Source organism: Anolis sagrei, chromosome 4 (genome assembly GCF_037176765.1).
Source record: "Anolis sagrei isolate rAnoSag1 chromosome 4, rAnoSag1.mat, whole genome shotgun sequence".
Classification (NCBI taxonomy): Eukaryota; Metazoa; Chordata; class Lepidosauria; order Squamata; family Dactyloidae; genus Anolis; species Anolis sagrei.
Genome location: NC_090024.1, coordinates 189044212 through 189067025, shown reverse-complemented (window position 1 = coordinate 189067025; position 22814 = coordinate 189044212). Strand labels below are relative to the sequence as shown.

At 39.3% G+C, this 22814-nt stretch overlaps 1 protein-coding gene across 1 annotated transcript in view; it reads left to right on the top strand.

The window, feature by feature from the left end:
* NUDT3 (nudix hydrolase 3) overlaps positions 1 to 22814 on the top strand; it is a 36506-nt gene that overhangs the window by 5041 nt on the left and 8651 nt on the right. Inside the window, exon 2 of the mRNA XM_060773117.2 lies at positions 19546 to 19656. Within this exon, the coding sequence (XP_060629100.1) occupies positions 19546 to 19656 (111 nt within the window). The remainder of the gene's footprint in view (positions 1 to 19545; positions 19657 to 22814) is intronic.

The following is a 22814-nucleotide window of genomic DNA, read 5'->3' as shown; positions in this document are numbered from 1 at the left end:
TTCTTGAATTATAGTCCCCAGAACTGTAGAATAAAAGGTTTTGACACCACTTTTAACTGGTATGACTCAGTGTTTCATGATGGACTCTTAAGATAGTTTGAGACTTGTTTATTACCTTTGCGTAGCAACTTTGGGTCAAATTTCAATTGTTGGATGGATTAATTTGATAATTTTTTTAAAAGTAGGAGTGTGGTTATATAGTATTGCCTAAAGGGAGTAAGACAAGGGTAAAATCAGCAATGAGTGAGGTTCATAGAATTGTTTCTGTAGTTGTGTGTTTAGTATGCATATGTTAGTGCAGGTATGTGTTAGGTTAGTGTGTTTGATTTAGATTTTGTTTGGTAAGATATATACAGCTGCTTCATTTTAGTTATATCATGCACTTCGTAAGAGTGTGACAGAGGTGTTTTCTGGATAAAAGTATGAGAACAGGTGTGTTTCTAGGCAAGAAGTATATATGAATGTCACACACTTATTTGGTCTCTTCCTGTATACATGATTTGCTCTGGTGATCACAACACCTTTTGAGGAAGAGAATGTGTACTTTGTCCGAAGCACTGTGTAAGCACTCTCTCTTTGTCTGCCTCTCCTGGAGCTATGCAATGCATACAGTTTTCATTGGTTACTAACTAACACAAGAGAAAAAAATCTGAGTTGTTTTTTCCCCTCTCTTTTTTCAGTTGGGCAAGTTTTATTATATAAAACTTTCATAAGAGCAACCCAGACTTTCTTAAGGTTGGAAAGGAGATGAACCTTATTCGAAGTAAGGAGGCTCACTGCCAGAAATCACTTTCAATTAAAGGTGAAGTCAAGCCTGCCTTCAAATAATCTGCAGTAATTTTATCTAAGGTGTGACTAGCTTAAAGGATTTTTACATCTTGAAGGCTGCTTTACTGAAGTAAGTATTCATCTCCTAAGATGAGTTAATGTGTAAATAAAGGTAAATGTAGGTTTAAAATGGTCCATTCTTCTAGATGTGCTAGATCTGAAGCTTTTGGAAGTGCCAAATGTCTTGACATTTTTGGAAATGCCAGGAATAGTTTAGCTGTGCATTTTTGTACTTGTAGGTGATTGAATTGAATAGTCCTTGGGGCACCTTCTAACTCTTTGATGCTGTGATTAAGTACTCAAGGGAAGTAAGGACAGGTGAGCCAGTGACTTACTCTTTTATATGAAGAGGAAGTGATTCACTTTTATCATCTTACCTTCCATTTGCACAAATAGGAAGTGTGCAATGTAATTCTGTGCACAGACAATCTGCAGTAAACCCTGCAATTTTCTGTTGGAGTTTATGCCCAGTAAATATGGGCAAATGCATACGTATATAGGATTGCAGCCAAGTGGTAGTCACCAGTGTTTTTGAAAAGAGCAATGGGAATTGTTTGTTTTATCAGCTGTGATTGCTAAAACAAAAGCTGTAGTGGCTCCATACACAGAATGCTATTCAAGATGTAAATAGACTTTTAGGTTAAAAGGTTATCTGAGAGTAATAGGGAACATAAAATTGCCTCAGTTTCTAGAGCTGCATAAATGGCTCAGTTCAGTGTAGGAGAAGTTTATTCTAAAAGAGTAATTAAGAAAATAAGAGAGCTCAACATGGTGATGGGAAAGAAGCTCTCTTCTCCCAAATAATGAAAGCATGCCAAATGAAAGATTTAAAACAATGGATGCTGACATGAACTAGTGTGGCATGGTATGGTATGGGATTTGGCTAAGGACTACTTTTGCCATGCTTAACCGAGCACATCATATGAGATGGCAGAAAGAAATTTGATTGTGGATTTATTTAAAAATCTGAGAGGAAAGAGATGCCAAAAATTGCCATTAAAGCAGCTTGAAAGTGGTTTTGATTTAGACTGGGTTATCTGTAACACACACACATACACAGCACAATTTAAATTGTTATTTCTTAATGCAGAACATATTTAGAATACTATATTTTATGCCAAATTAGATGATATTGCTGATAAAGAATGTGATTCCAATGAGATCTTGTTTCATTGAAATATTATATAATAGTCTGGTGTATTCAAAACACTTTTTAACACTGTTTTGTTAATTCTTACAGTAAATATCTAAAGTAGGTCAGGTTTTGTTATCCCCATACTGCACCTTGGAAGCTGAGGCTAAGAAAGAGCAGCTTACCTTTGGCTACATAATGACTTCATAGCTGAGCTGAGATTAGAATTAAAAACTTCCCAGGAGTCCTAAGTAAATAATGCGGTAGTATACTTTCTTAGTATTATACTGCACAATTTCCTTCAGCATCGCAAGTAAATGTCTTTCATATTGGGTGCATCTATACAGACATTCCAGTTGGTTCAGGCCAATCTCCAGGCAACCCAGAGCCGTTGAAACTGAGCTGTTACAAGCTATATATTGCCAGATAAATGTTTTACTGGCTTCCACAGTTACCTCATCATGATAGGCTGAAGTTTGCAGTACTCCTGCTGGACGATCTGCATGATAGAGATGCAGAACAGCAGAGACCCAAGACTGTTGTTTCATCTTTTCCCTGCAAACCATCTTGGTGCTATAGGAAGTAAGATTGCTGGAGCTTACAGCTAGATGCTCTCAGTGGGCTATTATTATTATTTATTTATTTATTTTTTGCATTTATTGACCGCCCCTCTCAGCCCGAGGGCGACTCGGGGCGGTGAACAGCAACAAAAAAGGACAGTGTACAATAAATCAAGACAATACAAACCAGACAATACAACATGACATATACTTATACTAAAAATCCGCTTCGTCAAGTCCTGGGGTCATAGCCAAAATTCATAATCCTAGTCCATTCCAGTGTCGTTCAAGATACTCTCAGTTGAAGGCCTGCTCGAAGAGCCATGTTTTCAGGCCCCTACGAAAGGCCATCAAGGAGGGCGCCTGTCTAACTTCAGCAGGGAGGGTGTTCCACAGCCGGGGGGCCACCACCGAGAAGGCCCGCTCTCTCGTCCCCGCCAGATGTGCCTGTGAGGCAGGCGGGACCGAGAGAAGGGTCTCCCCGGATGATCTCAAGGCCCTCGTGGGCTCATAGGCCGAGATGCGGTCTGCGAGGTATTTTGGGCCGGAACCGTTTAGGGCTTTGTAGGATAACACCAGCACCTTAAATTGGGCCCGGTAGCGAATCGGCAGCCAGTGGAGCTGGGACAGCAGGGGCGTTGTATGCTCTCTGCGTCCTGCTCCCGTTAACAACATGGCTGCCGCGCGTTGGACTAGCTGAAGCTTCCGGGCCGTCTTCAAGGGCAGCCCCACGTAGAGAGCGTTGCAGTAGTCGAGGCGGGATGTGACCAAAGCGTGTACCACCGTGGCCAAGTCAGACTTCCCAAGATACGGGCGCAGCTGGCGCACGAGCCTAAGCTGTGCAAATGCTCCCCTGGTCACCGCTGAAACCTGAGGCTCCAGGCTCAGCGATGAGTCCAGGGTCACACCCAAGCTGCGAACCTGCGCCTTCAAGGGGAGTGCGACCCCGTCCAGCACAGGCTGTAACCCTATACCCTGTTCGGCCTTGCGACTGACCAGGAGTACCTCTGTCTTGTCTGGATTTAGTTTCAGTTTGTTCGCCCTCATCCAGACCATTACAGCGGCCAGGCACCGGTTCAGGACTTCGACGGCCTCCTTAGTAGCAGGTGGGAAGGAGTGACAGAGCTGGACATCATCTGCGTACAGGTGACACCGCACCCCGAAACTCCGGATGATCTCACCCAGCGGCTTCATGTAGATGTTAAACAGCAAGGGGGACAAGATGGAACCCTGAGGAACGCCACAGATCAACGGCTGTGGCGCTGAACAGGAGTCCCCCAGCAACACCTTCTGAGTACGACCCTCCAGAAATGACCGGAGCCACTGCAAAGCAGTGCCCCCAAGACCCATCTCTGCAAGGCGCCCCAGAAGAATACCGTGGTCGACGGTATCGAAGGCCGCTGAGAGGTCCAGGAGCACCAACAGGGACACACTCCCCCTGTCTAGCTCCCGGCGCAGATCATCCACTAAGGCGACCAAGACCGTCTCGGTACCATGTCCCGGTCTGAAACCAGACTGTGCCGGATCCAGAATATCCGTGTCTCTCAAGAATACCTGGAGTTGTGAGGCCACCACGCTTTCCATGACTTTGCCCAAGAAGGGAAGATTGGAAACAGGCCGAAAGTTGTCCAATTTAGTGGGGTCGAGTGATGGTTTCTTCAACAGCGGCTTTACAACAGCCTGTTTTAGGCTCGCTGGAATCTTGCCTTCCCGAAGGGAGGCATTAACCACCACCGTTACCCACTCGGCCAATCCCCCTCTGGCCTCTTTCAGAAGCCAGGATGGGCAGGGGTCTAGGATGGACGTGGTGGGTCTCATTCCTCCAAGTATCTTGTCCACATCCTCGGGTTTCACAAACTGAAAAGAATCCAACAAAATCGGACAAGCAGGTGCTTGTGTCACATCCACAGAGACTGCATCTAATGCGGCGTCCAGCCCAGAGCGGATCAAAGCGACTTTGTCTGCAAAGAACCGAGCAAATGCTTCACAGCGTGCTGCCGAGTTGTCAGGGCTCCCACCTGAAGTTGGGGGAGTTAAAAGACCTCTGACAACCCGAAACAACTCCGCCGGACGGTTTTTTGCAGACGCAATAGTGGCCGCAAAGAAAGTTTTCTTTGCGGCTTTTATTGCCGCGGCATAAGCCCTTAAAAAGGACACAAACCGTGTTCGGTTTGACTCGCTTGGGTCTGAGCGCCACACGCTCTCTAGAACCCTCTTCTTTCGCTTCATCGCTGCCAGCTCCTCAGTAAACCAAGGGGCTGGTTTAGCTCGGTTACTCGAGAGGGGACGTTCCGGAGCGATCTTGTCAATAGCCCTGGTCATCTCCCCATTCCAGAGAGCGACCAAGGCCTCGACATGATCACCTACCGCGGCGGCGGGAAACTCCCCAAGAGCCGTCAGGAATCCACTCGGATCCATTAGCCTCCTGGGGCGGACCATCTTAATGGGTCCTCCACCCTTGCGTACAGTATTTCATTTTATAACCTGCCGTTTCCCCAAAATCTGGGAGTCAAGGCAGCTTACAGAAGTTAAAACATGCAGAAGTAAAAATATAATCAACTATTGGTAAGATTAAAGGCAATTTAGAAGTACTATATATACTTGTGTATAAGCTGACCTTGTTTTGGGGCCAAATGTGTGTTTTGATATGATCTGTGGATAAGTCAAGGACCATTCTGCAAAAAGGGGAAATCACCAATGCAACTTTAGGGTGAGTTGCCTCAGGCTGTTATCAGGCATTCAGAAGTCAAGAAGTGATGCCAACAATAGAAAGAGTGAAAGGCTTTGGTATATCCTTCAGGTTCTCTTGAGACAGACTAAGCTTTTGCCACTCTATTCAGAGAAGGGGGGATCATTCCTTTTTTGATAAGAGATAAAGAACAGTACTCATACTGACTAGTGGATAAGTCAACAGGTTTTTAGGTTCTTTTGTACAATTTCTAGATTTAAACATTAGAAAAAGTGTGTGTGTATATATAAAACATAACTTAGTTTGCAAATGAATGGAACCACGGCCTCTAAGCAGCATCCTAGTAAAATGGCCCAGAAGAATACCATGATTAATGGTATCAAGAGTGGCTGGAAGGTCCTACAACCTCAATAGTGACACACTCCTAGTGTACAGTTCTAGTGTAGTTCATCCACAAAAGCAATCCAGGTGTCTTTGTTTCATAGCCAAGCCTGAAACCAGATTGAAATAAAACTGAATAACTTGTCTCATCTTGGAATTCCTTGAGCCAGGAGATCCAACATACATATTAAAATCACAAAACAGCTAGAAATAAGTACATCAGATCACCACATGACAATCTAGGACAGAATGGGCAAAGTGCATGAAGTTTAGAACTGCCCTTTTGTAGGCCCTCACTATCTTGCAAGTCCTCTGCACTATGAATTCTTTTTCAAAGGGTACCAAAAATGTCCCCAATGATAAACCAGTCCTCTTGGAAAAGTTTTTTCCCAACAAATCCTGCTTCACTGGAAACTAATCTTATAAAAACTACTATGCCAATAAAAAGAAACACCATACAAGTCAACTTTTGTGTAACAAACATAGTTGTTGGTAATTTTTACACACCTGGATTTCAGTAGGCTGGTTTAGGTGTAAAATATTTAGCTTCACTGGTGATCTGAAAAAAACTTTGGCGTGTGTGTTTCCTTCTATGGCTTTCTCCTTCCCCAAAATGTGGGCTTCCATTTTCTTTAAACCAGAGTTCCTGTTTTTTTAATTGAACTCTGATGTAATACGAAATTTAGCTTGCTAAATAGGATATAAATCTATGATATCCATACCAAAGTGTGTATGTGAGGAGAACAAACCATATCTCAAACTAGTGCTTGTTTCCAGTTTTCAAAGCCACAATAATCTTCAATAGGACAGTTAGAGGGGGTGGTGAAATGTTTCATCTTTCATATTAGAAATGGGAAGCTGATATTACAATGAAAAGGTCAGCAAAACCTTTGTGGTGATTCCCAGGTCTTTTGCCACAAGAGGAAAAAATATACTGTGTTGTCTGACACCTCTGTTTTTCTAAATAAGACTTTTTATGATATAATTCAATGAGTTGTAGATCAGAAATAATTTTGCACAATGCTTTACCATCTTTTCTTTTAGAGATGTATATTGAAAAGGAACTTAAGTTTAAGGTCTTCTGAACAATTCTAGTATCATACAATGTCATTCCACTGAGAGATGCACTTTCCCCTGCAGAATAGGGAGGGTGTGATTTCCTGTCCTTCACATGGCTCCCTGTAGATCCTCAGTATGTTTTAGAGTAGCAGGATCTTTATGATGAGATTGTAAATTTTTAAAAGTCTTGAGTGGCCTCTAGAACATGGCCATATAGCCCGAAAAAACCTACAACAACCCTCTTGACTGGTCCTTATAGTAGTAGACTTTATGGTGATTACAGATGCATCTATGTATAATTAACGTAGTTTGATACCTCTTTAACTGCCATGGCTTATTGCTACGGAATCCTGGGATTTGTAGTTTAGTGAGGCACCAACACTTTTTGACAGAGAAGGCAAAAGACCTTGTAAATCTACAACTCCAATGATTCTATAATATAGAGTCATGGCAGTTAAAGTGGTGTCAAACTGCATTAATTCTACAGTGTAGATGCAAACCAATTATGATTTTGCTGATAGAGAGACAGCTTAGGATTGCTAAGAAGTAAGCTAAGGAGCACAGCGAGTGCTCCTCAATACAGATACTATTCTGTTGTAAATCTTGAGATCAGAAAAAAAACATGCTGTTCAAAGACAGTGCCTGGAATCTTATTAGTTATAATTTATTTATTTACGATATTTGTATCCCACCTTTGTCAGCCTGAAGGCGACTCAAGGCGGCTTACAAATTGGCAGCAATTCGATGCCATAGTAGTCATGTACAATTAAAAACATTTAGGACGACATTATAAAATCAATTAAAAACCATTTAAACATATACCCACTATGCTTGTGTATGTGTATAGCACAAAGAGCTGTTCTGTATCCAATGCAGTGAGATGAGCAGCCCTTCCTTCTCCTCCCTCATTCTTTCTCGCTTCTCCACAACTGTAGCAGCTGATCTGCATGGCTTGGACAGTGTGGAGGGAGGCACAGACTGGTGCATGTTAAGTTCCACAAGCACCATGCAGAATCTCAGTTTCTAAATTGGTATTCTGTTCTCACCATAGGGTTGCATTTTTTTGCATTTTTTGAAGAGCTTAAATACACATTATAAATAAGCTGCAAGGATTAGTAAACAGGCGTTATTTTCATCAGCTTTTGTTTGTGGTCACTTGGTATTTTGGATGAAGGCCTCTGCAAAACAACATTTTGGAAATTATACAGTTCTGTGGAGTTTTCCAACCCCTGCCTTTGGTCTTGGAATTATTCTGTTGTGGACATGTGTTGAACGCAAGAAGTATGCTTTGTTTAAAAATTATTTTTCAGTCATTGCCAGAACAGCGTGCTAGACACTTGATTTATAATGTTTAACAGTTTTCCCCTCACTCAGACTCATAGTTATCATCATCCTGTTCTTAAAAATGTCCTTCCTTGATCATGCACTATTGTCATCATGCAGTAACAGAACAGAAGAATTCTGATCTCTTTTTGAGTAAATGCAGCATAGCTGCATTACCTCATGAATATATTAGTGTTTCTTCCCTATTTTAAAAAAATCTCAAAATCAAAATTTGTAGTCATCTTCTGAATTGCTGTTTGTACAGGTCTACTGTCTATTCATACAAAATAATATAATTGAGGTGGATGCTGGAGGAAGATTGCAAATGGTTTGCTTCTTGCAGAGACTTCCAAATTAGAGGAGTGCCTTTGTAGTTAATGGGGCCAGTCCCAAGTCCTCTTGGGGTGAATGCTAAACGCTATTTCTCTTCATGCCCTGGGGTATTATGATTTGTGATGGATTTGGTTTCAGTGGTACTTTATGGTAGATTTATGTCTGTAGAAATTTTTGAAAGTATAATGATTTCCAGGGTTGACGTAGCTCTCCTGCTAATGGTTAAGCATCTCTACCCCATCCTAACATCACTCTTCACATTATTTTGTGTTTTTCTATTTCTTATTGATTTTTTCCACTATTGTGCCGTGATATTTTTAAACTGCATTTAAAAAAAATGAAAAATAAAAAAGATTAGTTGTTGTTTGCTTTCAACTGTTTCTGACTTATGGTTACTCAAAGGCAACTCTGTCATGGGCTTTTCTGTATATGTTCTTATTGTTTCCCAGTGGATCATCAAGAGTGTTTCGAAAAGTGATAAGTGATGCTTTCACTTTTTCAGTCAGCTTTTCAGTTTTGATGACAAAATAATTTTGGAAGATTGTGTTCTGTGTTGTCATTAATATGGCTTACTGTCACTCATTACAAATGGTGCTTTTTTGAAAAAGGAACAGTGAAAACTCAAGGGGTAATGATGTAACATTGGAAATCTTTCATTGAGGATAAACCATAATCTCACAAACCAGGATAATTGTTTGTAAATAAGTTTACAAATTTTAGGGTCTGTTTACATTTTTACTGGTCTGAGCTATTTCCCTTCCTCTTGATCTAGATGTATGTGTCTCAGGGACAAAAACCGAAAAAATGTTGGTGTTAGAGAAATATTTCACATCTTAGCTCTCAACATGTAAAGGGTTGGAAAAGTTCTGTAAAACGAGTAGCCTGCCTAAGATGTTCTGTCAGATGTTAAGAACCTTGAAATCATGAGGTGGGACTTGGTGCTTTCCCAAAGAATTATATGTTATCCATGGCTTTTGGAAACAAGGGAACAACCGATCTATCTGCAAATACTTTTCTTCATTCAGATGGAACATCATGCTGCAAGTTGATTGCTTTTCAAAAATTAAGGAAAACACCTTTGTTCTCTCTGTGATTGTGTACAATGAAGCACCCTAGGGAGGTAAGCACACTATATCATCGTCCTTGCTTTTTTCTTTTGCTGTTGTTCTTAACAGTTTTTAGTTGCTTTCCAGAGTAGCAGCAATTTAGACTTGGCATTGAATTTAGTGAAAAGGAAACAGCAGTGGTAAAGTCGGTCATGTGTAAACTTTTGAATGGAAAGCTTCTTGAATAAATTGGATTCCAGATTCTTTCTCACTCTTTTAAGAAATACTATTAGGAAGGTGGGCATGTGTGCATATGCCTTCAAGTTGCATGTCAATTTATATTGATCCCATGAATTTTATAGGATTTTATTAGGCAAAAAATACTTTTGAGGTGTTTTCACCAGCTCATTTCCCTGCAATATTCCACAGATTATTCTTTCTACTTTTGAAGTATCCTTTATTTCCTATTTCACAAATGCAGTTAATGACCTCAGAACTACTAGTTCTCCCATTTTTCCTGTACTTATATCATTTACTATTGAGTTATTCTAGAGGTTCCTCTCCCTCCTTCATTCTCACTGCCATTTGATCACTTTGCTGACAGGTCATGGGAGTGAAGTGAGCATTAGGCTCCAATTCCTGGTTGTGTCCTTACAGTGAGTTGAGAAATCCAATACATTTGTATGTAAAGTTGAAAGTCTGTCTCCCTTTCTTAGAATATGTGGAGACTCTATGCCGGAAGTTTTGTTCAGTGGAACATTGAAGTTTAGCACAGCCCTTTCAGGCATGAGCTGTGCTATTTAAATAATAAGTTAAATGAATGTGTTTAAACATATAGTTATCTCACGCTATTTGAAATCAGTGGTATCTAATGTTTTACTGATTAGACTATTGCTTTGACTTTTTCTGAATACCTGCTTAAAAGAGTTTTCTCATCCTTTCATTGCTGAGTGGCTGCCTCTGAGAAAAATCATACCTGATAAATCTTTCTTGTACCTTTTGGCCTTTCTTAACTGCTCTTTGATACTCCCATGAGGAGCCACTGGAAGATTTTTCTTGTGTATCTAGGCTTGATTGATTAGAATGTAGAGTGGTGTTAGACAGCTCTGTCCTAAAGCATTTAAGCCTATCACATTTTCATTTCTTTTTGGCTAATACAGGTGTATAATAGACTTTCATTCTTTCCTGGCCAACAAAATGAGGGAAGCTTCTTGTTCCAGAAGGTTTCCTTAGAATGTAATCAGACGAGCACAGTAGATGTCTCCTAGGAACTGCTCTCCTCTGAAAAATAACATTTCCTTCCATCCAATGAATTTGGGCTGCTAATATATTTAGAAAGGGCCATGGAGCAAGTGCAGTTGTGTTTCGGCTGGTAAAATAGCAATAAAAGATTCTATACCATATATGTTTCTTGTAATAGATGTGGTGTTGTAGTGAATTTTACCATAAATACTGATATATGTTAGATATTACAGTGTTGGCTAAGAACTCCAGATTTTTCAAAGTTTTTGTGGTCTCGATGCTTCACCTTCATGGATCTGCACCTGTTCAGATCATCCTTGAAATCTTTGGGAAAACTGAGTGTTTTCACTGCTGACATGTGTTTCTCCTGATGACCACAGGTGACCATATGATGGTGCCAACGGATGGTACAGGTGACCATTTGATTTCTTTGATGATGTTATGTTGCATTATTGTGATGTGTTCATTTTATTTCAATATTTTTATTTTTGATTTTATTTTATTGTGCTATGTTTTAATCTGTGTTTTTTCGGGCTTGTTCCTTTGTAAGCCTCCCCGAGTCCCTTCAGGGAGATGGATACGGAGTATAAAATTAAGTTACATTGTTGTTGTTGTTGTTGTGGTTGTGGTTATTATTATTTTTGAAGAACACCAATTACAAGTAAGCAGCCTGTCCTTAAAGAATTCACAAGGATCTCTGAGATCTTTGTAAAATGTTTTGAAAGTGATGTAATAGTTTGACTGGCTTAAATTCTTGGATGGATAGACAATATGTTAAGCCCTAGACATTGCATATGAGGTATGCAAATATACGTATAACCTCCAACATATGTACATGTCCACACTTAAGCGATTGCATTTCTTACAAAGTTGAACATTTTCTTACCAAGCATCATGTAAAGCAGTGGTTCTCAGCCTGGGGTCCTCAGATGTTTTTGGCCTTCAACTCCCAGAAATCCTAACAGCTGGTAAACTGGCTGGGATTTCTGGGAGTTGTAGGCCAAAAACATCTGGGGACCCCAGGTTGACAAAAGCATATCTTCTTTCTATGCATGCATATTCATAAAGTAGACTTTTCAACAGATTTTATACATGCCAAGTACAGCTCAGTTCTGTGTATCCCTGCTCAGAAATAAGCCACAGAATGCAGGATGGGCAGTAGGAAAGGGGTGGGTGTTTCAAGCACAAACCTCTGATTTCTATATTTCTCCTGCCTTAAATACCTGTTCTTTATGTGCCTTTAAAGATATTTAAAGAAGAGAGTGCTTATAAATGAAACGGCTTACAGCCACTGCCTAGATTGCACTGGAGTCTTCTTCTCTGGAGCTTTTTAAACAGGCTGGATGGCCATCTGTTGGGAGTGCCTTGATTGTGTCTTTCTGTATGACAGAGTTGGATTAAATGGCCTTTGTGGTCTCTTTCAACCCTATTATTCTGTGAAATAGTTGTTTTCCCTAATTGATCAGAAACAGGAAACAGGAAATCCAATGTCCAAAAGATCTCAAATGCATGTTAACCTGGAACATTTAGTGTTCAAGCCATTGTTAGTGTGGGCTAGCGAGCACTGCAGGAAGAATGGTTGCAGTTTACTACAGAAGCTAATTGAGTATTCCTGATGCATGTAAATTGTGAAGAAGCAGAATGGGAGAGTGGGGGGAAGAAGTGGTACTAGTAGTTTTGTTAATGGGTAACTTAAAACAAGGCAATTCAGCTGGGAAGATATGTAAATGACTTACTATTTAAGCTAATTTACATACAGAACAGGAAAATAAATAAATGTGTTACCTTCCAAAGCTGCTTGATTTATCTCTGTGGAAGAAATGAAAGGTCATTAGATCAGCCCAAATGTATGTAGTTTGGTGTTATAGGGGTGTGTTCTTACAAACCTCCTCTCATATAAACTATGCCTATAATTCTAAGCAATCTCCCTTTTTGTACTTTTTCTCTCTCCATTTGTTTTATCATATATTTTTGTGAACAGCGGATCCTCTATCAAATGTAAAAAACTAGACTGCTGCATTTTATTCTTTCTGCCAGTATTAATCACTGTTGGATATGTATGGTTACCCTATAATAAGGAGGAGGAGACACTACAAGTGCTCTTAGGGGGTAAATCAGGAAGAAGATATTTGCTTTGGGTATTGGACTAGACTCTGGAAAGGGAGAAAGTCTTTCTCCTTTTCATCCCCCACCTTCTTGAGAGCCTTTAAAATATTTGTGGATGCCTGTAATTTCATCACGATTTAGTAAACTATTGTTTAAGTGGAAACATGGATGTCATTTTTAAAAGCAGAGATTTAGACGGCTGTTGTTTGTGATGGCCAAATCAAAACTTGCAAAACAAAAATATGAGATTCCCTCTGCCAAATAATGGTCTATTTATTGGTTTACTAACACCAGTATTTTAATTTTTGGTTTGCACATTATGATATAAGAAGTGACATATTTGTAAATTTTACCTCAAAGCTTCTTTGTAATCACAGAATTTATGTGAAACTAACTTGGATTGCATGAGGTTTTCCCAAGACTGTCTATGTTATAGAATTGGGATCATCCCATAGAAGAGCTATCTGTTAGATATCTGTAGTTATCAGTGAAGCATTGTGCTGAACGGGTGCAGAGTGGTTTTACCATCCCTTCTTTGCTGTGTTCTGGGATGGTGGCTTTCATTTGTGCAGTAAGAACTTCACTTCACTTCACTTTATTTCTTAATTAGTTGCTCTCCACCAAGGTGCTCCGAGCGACTTACAATTTAAAATAGCATTTCACAATATAAAAACATCTGCACAACCAAACAGCCAAGTCTTGAACTCTCCCATTGAAGCCAGAAGTAAGGCCCTCCCCCAGAATTAATGTAGGATATGAACTGCACAGTCTTAACCATTTGCTTTCCCTTATCTTACTGTGAATTATTCATGTAATAGTAAGTTGTTCCAGATTAGTATAGCTTTCACACTTAGGGTGGCATTCCCATTTAGCTCCAAAGTACAGCCGGAACTGCAGCACAACAATTAAACATTCTTCAGTGCTGCTCATTTACTCTGTTAACAATACTGGTCCTGAGAAGAAATTAGTGTGAAGAGTTAGTTCTTTTGTTTCTTTTAATACCACTCATTTGATGTCAGTGCTTGGATACAACCCAAAAAATGACAGAATGATCTCAATTCGAGTGCAAGGAAAGCCTTTCAACATTACAGTGATCCAAATATATGCCCCAACCACAGCTGCTGAAGAAGCAGAAGTAGATCAGTTCTATGAGGATCTGCAGGACCTACTGGATAATACACCAAAAAGAGACATTATTTTCATTACAGGAGACTGGAATGCCAAGGTGGGAAGTCAAATGACAACTGGGATCACAGGCAAGCATGGTCTGGGAGAACAAAATGAAGCGGGACGCAGGCTGATAGAATTTTGCCAGGAAAACTCGCTGTGTATAACAAACACTCTCTTCCAACAACCTAAAAGACGGCTTTATACATGGACTTCACCAGATGGTCAGCACCGAAATCAGATTGACTACATCCTTTGCAGCCAAAGGTGGCGGACATCCATCCAGTCGGTGAAAACAAGACCTGGGGCTGACTGTAGCTCAGATCACGAACTTCTTATTGCTCAATTTAGAATAAAACTAAAGAGATCAGGGAAAATACACAGACCAGTTAGATATGATCTCACTAACATTCCTAGCGAATATACAGTGGAAGTGAAGAACAGATTTGAAGGGCTAGATTTAGTAAACAGAGTCCCAGAAGAACTATGGACAGAAGTCCGCGACATTGTTCAGGAGGCGGCAACAAAGTACGTCCCAAAGAAAAAGAAAACCAAGAAGGCAAAATGGTTGTCTGCTGAGACACTGGAAGTAGCCCAAGAAAGGAGGAAAGCAAAAGGAAACAGGGATAAGGGGAGATATGCCCAGTTAAATGCGCAATTCCAGAGGTTAGCCAGAAGAGACAAGGAACTATTTTTAAACAAGCAATGCATGGAAGTGGAAGAAGACAACAGAATAGGAAGGACAAGAGACCTCTTCCAGAAAATTAGAAACATTGGAGGTAAATTTCAGGCAAAAATTGGTATGATAAGAAACAAAGATGGCAGGGACCTAACAGAAGCTGAAGAGATCAAGAGAAGGTGGCGAGATTATACAGAAGATCTGTATAGGAAGGATAACAATATCGAGGACAGCTTTGACGGTGTGGTGAATGAATTAGAACCAGACATCCTGAGGAGTGAGGTTGAATGGGCCTTAAGAAGCATTGCTAACAACAAGGCAGCAGGAGACGACGGGATCCCAGCTGAACTGTTTAAAATCTTAAAAGATGATGCTGTCAAGGTGATGCATGCCATATGCCAGCAAATATGGAAAACACAAGAATGGCCATCAGACTGGAAAAAATCAACTTACATCCCCATACCAAAAAAGGGAAATGCGAAAGACTGCTCCAACTTCCGTACAGTGGCCCTTATTTCTCATGCCAGTAAGGTAATGCTCAAGATCCTGCAAGGAAGACTCCAGCAATACATGGAGCGAGAGTTGCCAGACGTTCAAGCTGGGTTTAGAAAAGGCAGAGGAACGAGAGACCAGATGCCAATATCCGCTGGATAATGGAGAAAGGCAGGGAGTTTCAGAAAAACATCTACTTCTGCTTCATTGACTATTCTAAAGCCTTTGACTGTGTGGATCATAATAAATTGTGGCAAGTTCTTGGTGGGATGGGCATACCAAGCCACCTTGTCTCTCTCCTGAGGAATCTGTACAAGGACCAAGTCGCAACAGTAAGAACTGACCACGGAACAACAGACTGGTTCAAGATTGGGAAAGGCGTACGGCAAGGCTGCATACTCTCACCCAACCTTTTTAACTTGTATGCAGAACACATCATGCGATGTGCGGGGCTTGATGAATGCAAAGCTGGGGTGAAAATTGCTGGAAGAAACATTAACAACCTCAGATATGCAGATGACACCACTCTGATGGCCGAAAGCGAGGAGGAGCTGAGGAGCCTTCTAATCAAGGTGAAAGAAGAAAGCGCAAAAGCCGGGTTGCAGCTGAACGTCAAAAAAACCAAGATTATGGCAACAAGAATGATTGACAACTGGAAAATAGAGGGAGAAAATGTGGAGGCCGTGACAGACTTTGTATTTCTAGGTGCAAAGATTACTGCAGATGCAGACTGTAGCCAGGAAATCAGAAGACGCTTACTTCTTGGGAGGAGAGCAATGTCCAGTCTCGATAAAATAGTAAAGAGTAGAGACATCAGACTGGCAACAAAGATCCGCCTAGTCAAAGCCATGGTATTCCCTGTAGTAACCTACGGATGTGAGAGCTGGACCATAGGGAAGGCTGAGCGAAGGAAGATCGATGCTTTTGAGCTGTGGTGCTGGAGGAAAGTGCTGAGAGTGCCTTGGACTGCGAGAAGATCCAACCAGTCCATCCTCCAGGAAATAAAACCCGTCTGCTCACTGGAAGGAAGGATACTAGAGACAAAGTTGAAGTACTTTGGCCACATCATGAGGAGACAGCAAAGCCTAGAGAAAACAATTATGCTGGGGAAAGTGGAAGGCAAAAGGAAGAGGGGCCGACCTAGGGCAAGATGGATGGATGGCATCCTTGAAGTGACTGGACTGACCTTGAAGGAGCTGGGGGTGGTGACGGCCGACAGGGAGCTCTGGCGTGGGCTGGTCCACGAGGTCACGAAGAGTCGGAGACGACTGAACGAATGAACAACACAACATTTGATGTCAAGCCTTCATCATGTCACTTGGAAATGGTTGAACTCTTTTGAAGGGCTTTTTAGATTAGCAATGCTGGAAGAAGTGTTTTTTTGTTAAGTATTGTTGAATTTACAAATGAATACGAAGTGACCAAGGTTTTTAAGATTCGTTTTGCAGAGTTGTCTGAGGAAAAGAGCTGGTCAGCTTTTTAATGTGTAAGCCATGACTTTTATGGAAGACTCATATTTTGTTGAATTCTTGTGGGAATGCATAACATTAAGTTGCACATTGTCACATAGTAATATCATATAGATGTCAGCCTGACATAGGAGTATCCTAATATCAGGTTTGGTCTTGTTCTGGGATATTTTTTCACAAATTTACATAATGCCTTACTCACTGAGAAGAAGATAGTTACAGCACTTGAAATTACAAACCGAGAAAGATCCCACTTGTTAAAGTTTTTAATAATGAAATTATTTTTATGTGATGTCAACCAATGTATCAAGTGTTTTATTTTGCTAGAGAGGAGCATGTGATGTTGCCTCTTACCTTTTCAGCAAAATTGATGAAAAGTCATCTCAGTTATTTGACTAGAATGCCCACCTAAATGCTGCTATTAGAGAAAACAAATATTCATAGTCCGTGCCCTTCTATATGCTCTGCCACCATTAAAGTCTAGGTTAACAGGAACAATGGTTGGGAACTTGTATGGCCACATGCCTTGTTCAGTTTAGAGATATTGTACAAAGGCTTAATGTGGAAATATTTCATTTAATGTATTTTAAGTGTCAGAACATAGAACATGAGACTATACATGATAGCTAAGTAATGCAATACAGTGATTTTAAATTATTTGATACAGTACTCTGGTTTTGTTTATTGTTCTCAGTCTGGTACAAGTATACCTCAGGTAATGAAGTACATGTGTTCCTAGGTGTTACTTGTTTAATAGAAAATGTGGTACTAAAGGCAGAGATAGCATGGAAAGACTATACATTCCTGGACCAGAACAAAGTTCAACACGATTCAACAATTTTTTATATCTTAAACTAACAATATGAATATGTAAAATGAGACAACCAGGTCAGATAAACCCACGAGTAAATGAAAATATTTTGAACATGTCACTTAAAGTTCCTAACTTCAAAATGGGAAGGCAACTGGGTGTGCATAAAACTACTGTGAAAAGAAATTTCTTTTTTAAAGGCTTTGTTGACATAGGCATGTCTGTATTAAGAATGTTGTGTTCTTAATTTAGTTTGAAATTGCATTTAGTGCAATTTGTCAGAAAATGATTTAGAAATAATATGAGAAATATATTCTTCACACTTCGCAAAGTAATAAATAGAAAGTAAGATTCTGTGTTAAAAACATTTACGTTTTATTTTGTTCTTCTGCTCAGGCTTGAAAATAATTCAGATTTCTCAATGCCAAATTCAGGTGATTAGTACGAAGGATTTTCCAAGCCTGTTTGAGCTTTGGATATTCCACGCATTTTGAAGAATTAGTTCAGAATAGTCTGTGTTGTAATTGTTTTCAAATCATTCTCACTCTTTAACCTGGTCTTTTATTATTAAGACTGGATATATTAAAAATAACTTTTAGGATGTGTTACTTTGCTAGGTTTTACTTTCTTCTTTTTTGTTAAATGTAATCGTTAAAGTAAAGGGAAAGCATCTGCCTGGTGCTGGAGTGTGTGGAGTGTATTCAGACTAGATTAGATGTAAACAAATTTAGTGGAGCATACTTCCAGTTAGAAGCGGTGGTACCTCAGCTTAGTCTAGCTCAAACCCTATGAGTTTTAGCAAAAGGGTAGCTAATGTGCCCCCTTCTCACCTGAACAGTGTTCACATTCCCAAGTCAGCTATATTTAGCAAGGTAGACATTTGGAGATAGTGGTTCAGAAGGATTTAAGGTGTAGAGCTCTGCTTTACATTGCTTAAAGTTAAATCCTTTTTCTATTTATAGTTGTTCATTTTCAAGTGTCATAACAAACAGCATTTTATAATTAGGTAAAGATTATAATTTAGATCTCCATTTTTTTGGACAGTAGATAATCACTTTTCCAAAAGACTGATATTTAAATGAGAACCTTGTTTGTTGGTTTTATGATATTTGAAAATGAACTTTTTAATACATAAACCTGCACATAAAGCAGATAGTTAAATTTGAGATTCCGTGTCAAGTACTCATGAGCAAAGGCATATGGTGGGACCCCTTTTTGTGTTGATGTACTTTTAAACTAAACAGCACACATACTTCCTTTCTACTCACTTTGATTTGAAAGGTACCAATTCAGATTCCAGTTCTAATTTGCAAACAATAACCTAAATGATAGGCCTCTATCCTTTCAGCTTTCAGTTCAGAATTCTGTGGTCTGATCATTTTCTTCAGAGGTGAAGGATGCTTTATTGCATTGGTGTAAGTAACTGTTGGTAGTAAAAAGTTTACCAAATGTCAGAAAGGAGAGTCCATTTGCAGAACCAGCAATTCACTGGAGGATACAGATTACAAGCTTTTCAGTAAGACATCTCTCTCCTCTTCTTTCTTTGTCCCCCCCCCCCTCTTTTTCTCTGGGAGAATAAATAATATCGAAGTTGTGCTTCTGAAATAAAGGCAGCTAGAGAAAAAAATGTGAAGTATAGTATTAAAAAGCATCTTTAGGGTGTAATGGCTTTTTGCAAAATGGCCTGGTTTGAACAATATATGAAATTCTGGTTTAGCGCTCATAAATTTTGAGGTATGAAGAGTATGGAAGATTTTGTTTTGCTTTTTTACATTCTTATATAGACCTACTCATATTACATTCTTATATAGACCTACTCATACGGAATAAGAATACTGAATCAATTCTATTAACAGAGCATCTTTGCCCGAGGCTTTATTAGCTGAGATATGTCATTATCCAGTCAGAACTCAGTAACAAAAGAGTATGTTTGAATTTCATTGCAGTTATATTTTGAGTCCTATGAAATAGGAGATATTTCTCTCCTGCTTGGAATGTTCTTGTCAAGCTTGCATCACTTTCCAGGATTGTCTGGCATTTCTGGAGCTCATTTATTTTCATTTGGCAAGTGTAGAAGTGGTCCATATTTTGAAACCAGCTCCTGCTTAGGCCAACAGATTTTGGAAATTAGCCAACCTATCATTATCGGCAAGTTTATATTATGAGATTGTACCAGTTATATAATGAAATGTATACACTATAATCATAAACTATGTTTTTATTGGTAGGTATTGTTAGTGAGCAGTAGTCGTCATCCAGATAGATGGATTGTTCCAGGAGGTGGTATGGAGCCTGAAGAAGAGCCCAGTGTGGCTGCTGTACGGGAAGTTTGTGAAGAGGTAAGTTTCCAAAATACATTTGTGTTAGCTGCCAGTGCTATGTATTACTTTCTTCTCATTGTTCAGTTGTTATTTTCAGGCTGTGCATCTTGGGAAAATGTTTAAACATTTCTAAATTTAAAATACCAATTTGTTTATAAATTATTCCTGCTATTTTAATGTTTAAATGGCTTTAAATGGTTGAAATGTGATTTAATTGATATACCACAACGAGATCTTGTGACACACAACAGGATATAAATGTTTTAATTGATCAATAAATTAATTCATTATATTTACACACTTAACATTTCATAGATCTGATGGAGTATAATCTAGAAAAAAACCCATGCCATTACAAAACTTTTTGTTGATTTTGTTGCAATAAATACAGTAACTCTCTGAAAAATGCAATATGTATGTGTAACATCTAGTTCAGCCCTTTGTTGATCTTGTCGAGATTCATGATTATTCAAACAATGGTTGATATCCTATTAGTGGTCTACAATGGTGTAAATTTATCTTACATTATCGTAACCCAGTTTTTGGCCATTTCACAGGTTAGCATTCTCTTCCAAACACAATGACCAGTCCTCTTCTACCCGCCTTGTAAGCTATACAGTCCTCCAGCACAGCCATTTTAGAGTTGTTAGAGGGCAACGGAGGGGGCAATCATCAACAACATATTAAATTAATTTCCTTTATAGGAACAGGTGGCAAGAATATAATCTGCAAGGTTGTTTCCAGGACCTGTGGAGGTCCCTGCATGTACCTGTAGCATGCATACAGCCAAAAAAAAAAAATCATCACTGCATGTGTTGCTGCTGATTTTTCTGCTTTAGCAGCCCAGAAATGGCCATATTGTGGTGGATGGCAGGTTTACAAGAGGCTTTGTGGGTGGGGTAGTATCATCAGATGTAGTTGTGTGAAACAAGTATGTCTTTTGCTGCAGGATCTTCGGCAATACTAGGAGTGTTCTCCGGGCAAAATTGCAAAGAGCTTCATAGAAAAGAAACTTATACTTTTTGTTGAGGCTAGTAATTTTGGGGAAAAAATGTGCATGACATTCAAAATTGACTGGTTAGATGTTTGAACTGAACTATTACAAATATTAGGAACAGTTGCATTTGTTTATAGAAGTATTGTCACTTACTAGTAACCCAGCTTATGGATGTGGCTGGAATGCTTTAATTATTTTGGCATAATACAGACAGTATACGAAGAAAGTGACATGAACCTCAGTTTTGTGTATTCTATGGTTAGTAGCAATCAGTGAAGACCCTGTGTAGCAATCTTGTATATTAAGCTCACTTACAAGTTGGCATGTCCAAGAGGGCAAGGTATCAATCCAGCTTTGGATTCTTCTTTGCTCAGCGGGAGACAGGGTTTAACACTTTCTCTGTGACCTGAGTTGGCTGTAAATGAGAGGGAATGTTGTTTGAGAATATTAAGTCATAACACTTAAGTCTTACATATAGCTTTTCTCTCAGCCCAACAAGGAGACACAGCAAACTACTAGATTGGGAACAGTGTTTGCCAGGTTTATATATAGGCCTTATAACTAATATTATCCAGCTATATTCTATACTATAACAAGCCCCTAACCTCTTAGAAAGAATTCATTCAGATGACATATTGCTGATGTTATGATTCTCTTTTTACTACAGTATATAAGAATTGCAAGACTTTTTAGAATAGTTAGGGAGAAATTGAAAGTAGGTTTAATAACACATCAGATAAAATATGATAACATTTTACTCCTTGATGCATATTTCTTTCTGGAGAGGTATATTTCAGTCTTATTGTGAAAAATGCCTGAAGTATGCGACAGAAGCAAAGCTGGAACATACATGACATCACCTGGGAAGCAGCACTTCAAAAAGTTCTGCTTCCACTGGTCCCCAGTAAACCTCAGACCTATATGGACTAGACACCTTGACGTGGGAGATATGTGGGAGATACCCTGATTTCACATAATTGTGTTCTTTATGTAGTAACAACAATATGTTGAACTTGGCCTGATTGCAAACTGGGCTAGTTATTTTTAAGTAACAAACAATTTAATAAGATGCATCTGAGTAGAAAACTCCCCCGATTTGGCTGTAGAAACAAATGTACACATAGTATGCTTGCTTTTTTATTATTATTCAGTATTTATTGTGTTCATTCTATATGGAGATTCATCACTTACAACAAAATACAGCTAATCAGTGGGGCAGCTCTCTCACTATTGGATTTTCAGTGATTTTAAGAGAAGCAGATCTGAAACATGGCATGCAATTCACTAGTAGATCTATTTGTGCAAGTTGTGCTAAAATAAATTGAACCTACAAAGGTGCCCTAATATGATTTGCACAGTTTGCATTCATTTTAACAAGGCTTGCTGAGGATGATTTTCTCAACAGATGATTTCCATGTGGATTATCATGTGTGTATTCCATTTGGAATTTATTTTAAAAAATAAAATAGCCAAAATAACTTGGGTATGAAGATTGAAAGTGTTTTAATGCTGGAATGTGACACTGATCTATGAGATTGTTTTATCTTTTTTTTCCATAAGGTCTTGACTTTACTGATAAAATCTGTTCTGTTTTAAAATTAAGGTATCAAGTGGCAGAAACGCTTAACATATTCATTTACGAATATGCTGAGTTAATGTCAATCCCTTTACTCATATTATTTTACATGAATTGACACTTGCAGTATTCTCCCCCCCCCCCCCCCCCTTTATTTATAAACCTGTTAGTCAAAAGGCCAAGCTACATATGACATGGGAGATTTGTGTTTGGGTCTCAGTGTCTTTCTCTTTAAGACCTAAAAGCAGCCAACACGTGTTAGAGCAGTGACAGTGGATTAGCGGGTGTCCAAGCCTCCCCCCAGATTTTTTATATTTGATATTCAACCCCCCCCCCCCCCAAGAAGTGATTAGTTCCCTTAAACTAGAGAATACTGTAATGATTCAGGTGATTGTATTTTTGCTGGCATGGCTTAAAGCAGCTGCGAGGGAGGGTGTTATTTTAATTATAAAATGTTGCTATTGCAAACCAGGTTTCTATTGCAACCCCCCCCCCCCCAAGTTCTTTCTTCGGCTTTGAAAAAGGTGTTGAGAGGTTTTGATCATAGATCTCCCACATCATATGTATCGTGGATTATATTAAAATAAATAGTTGAGCTGTAAG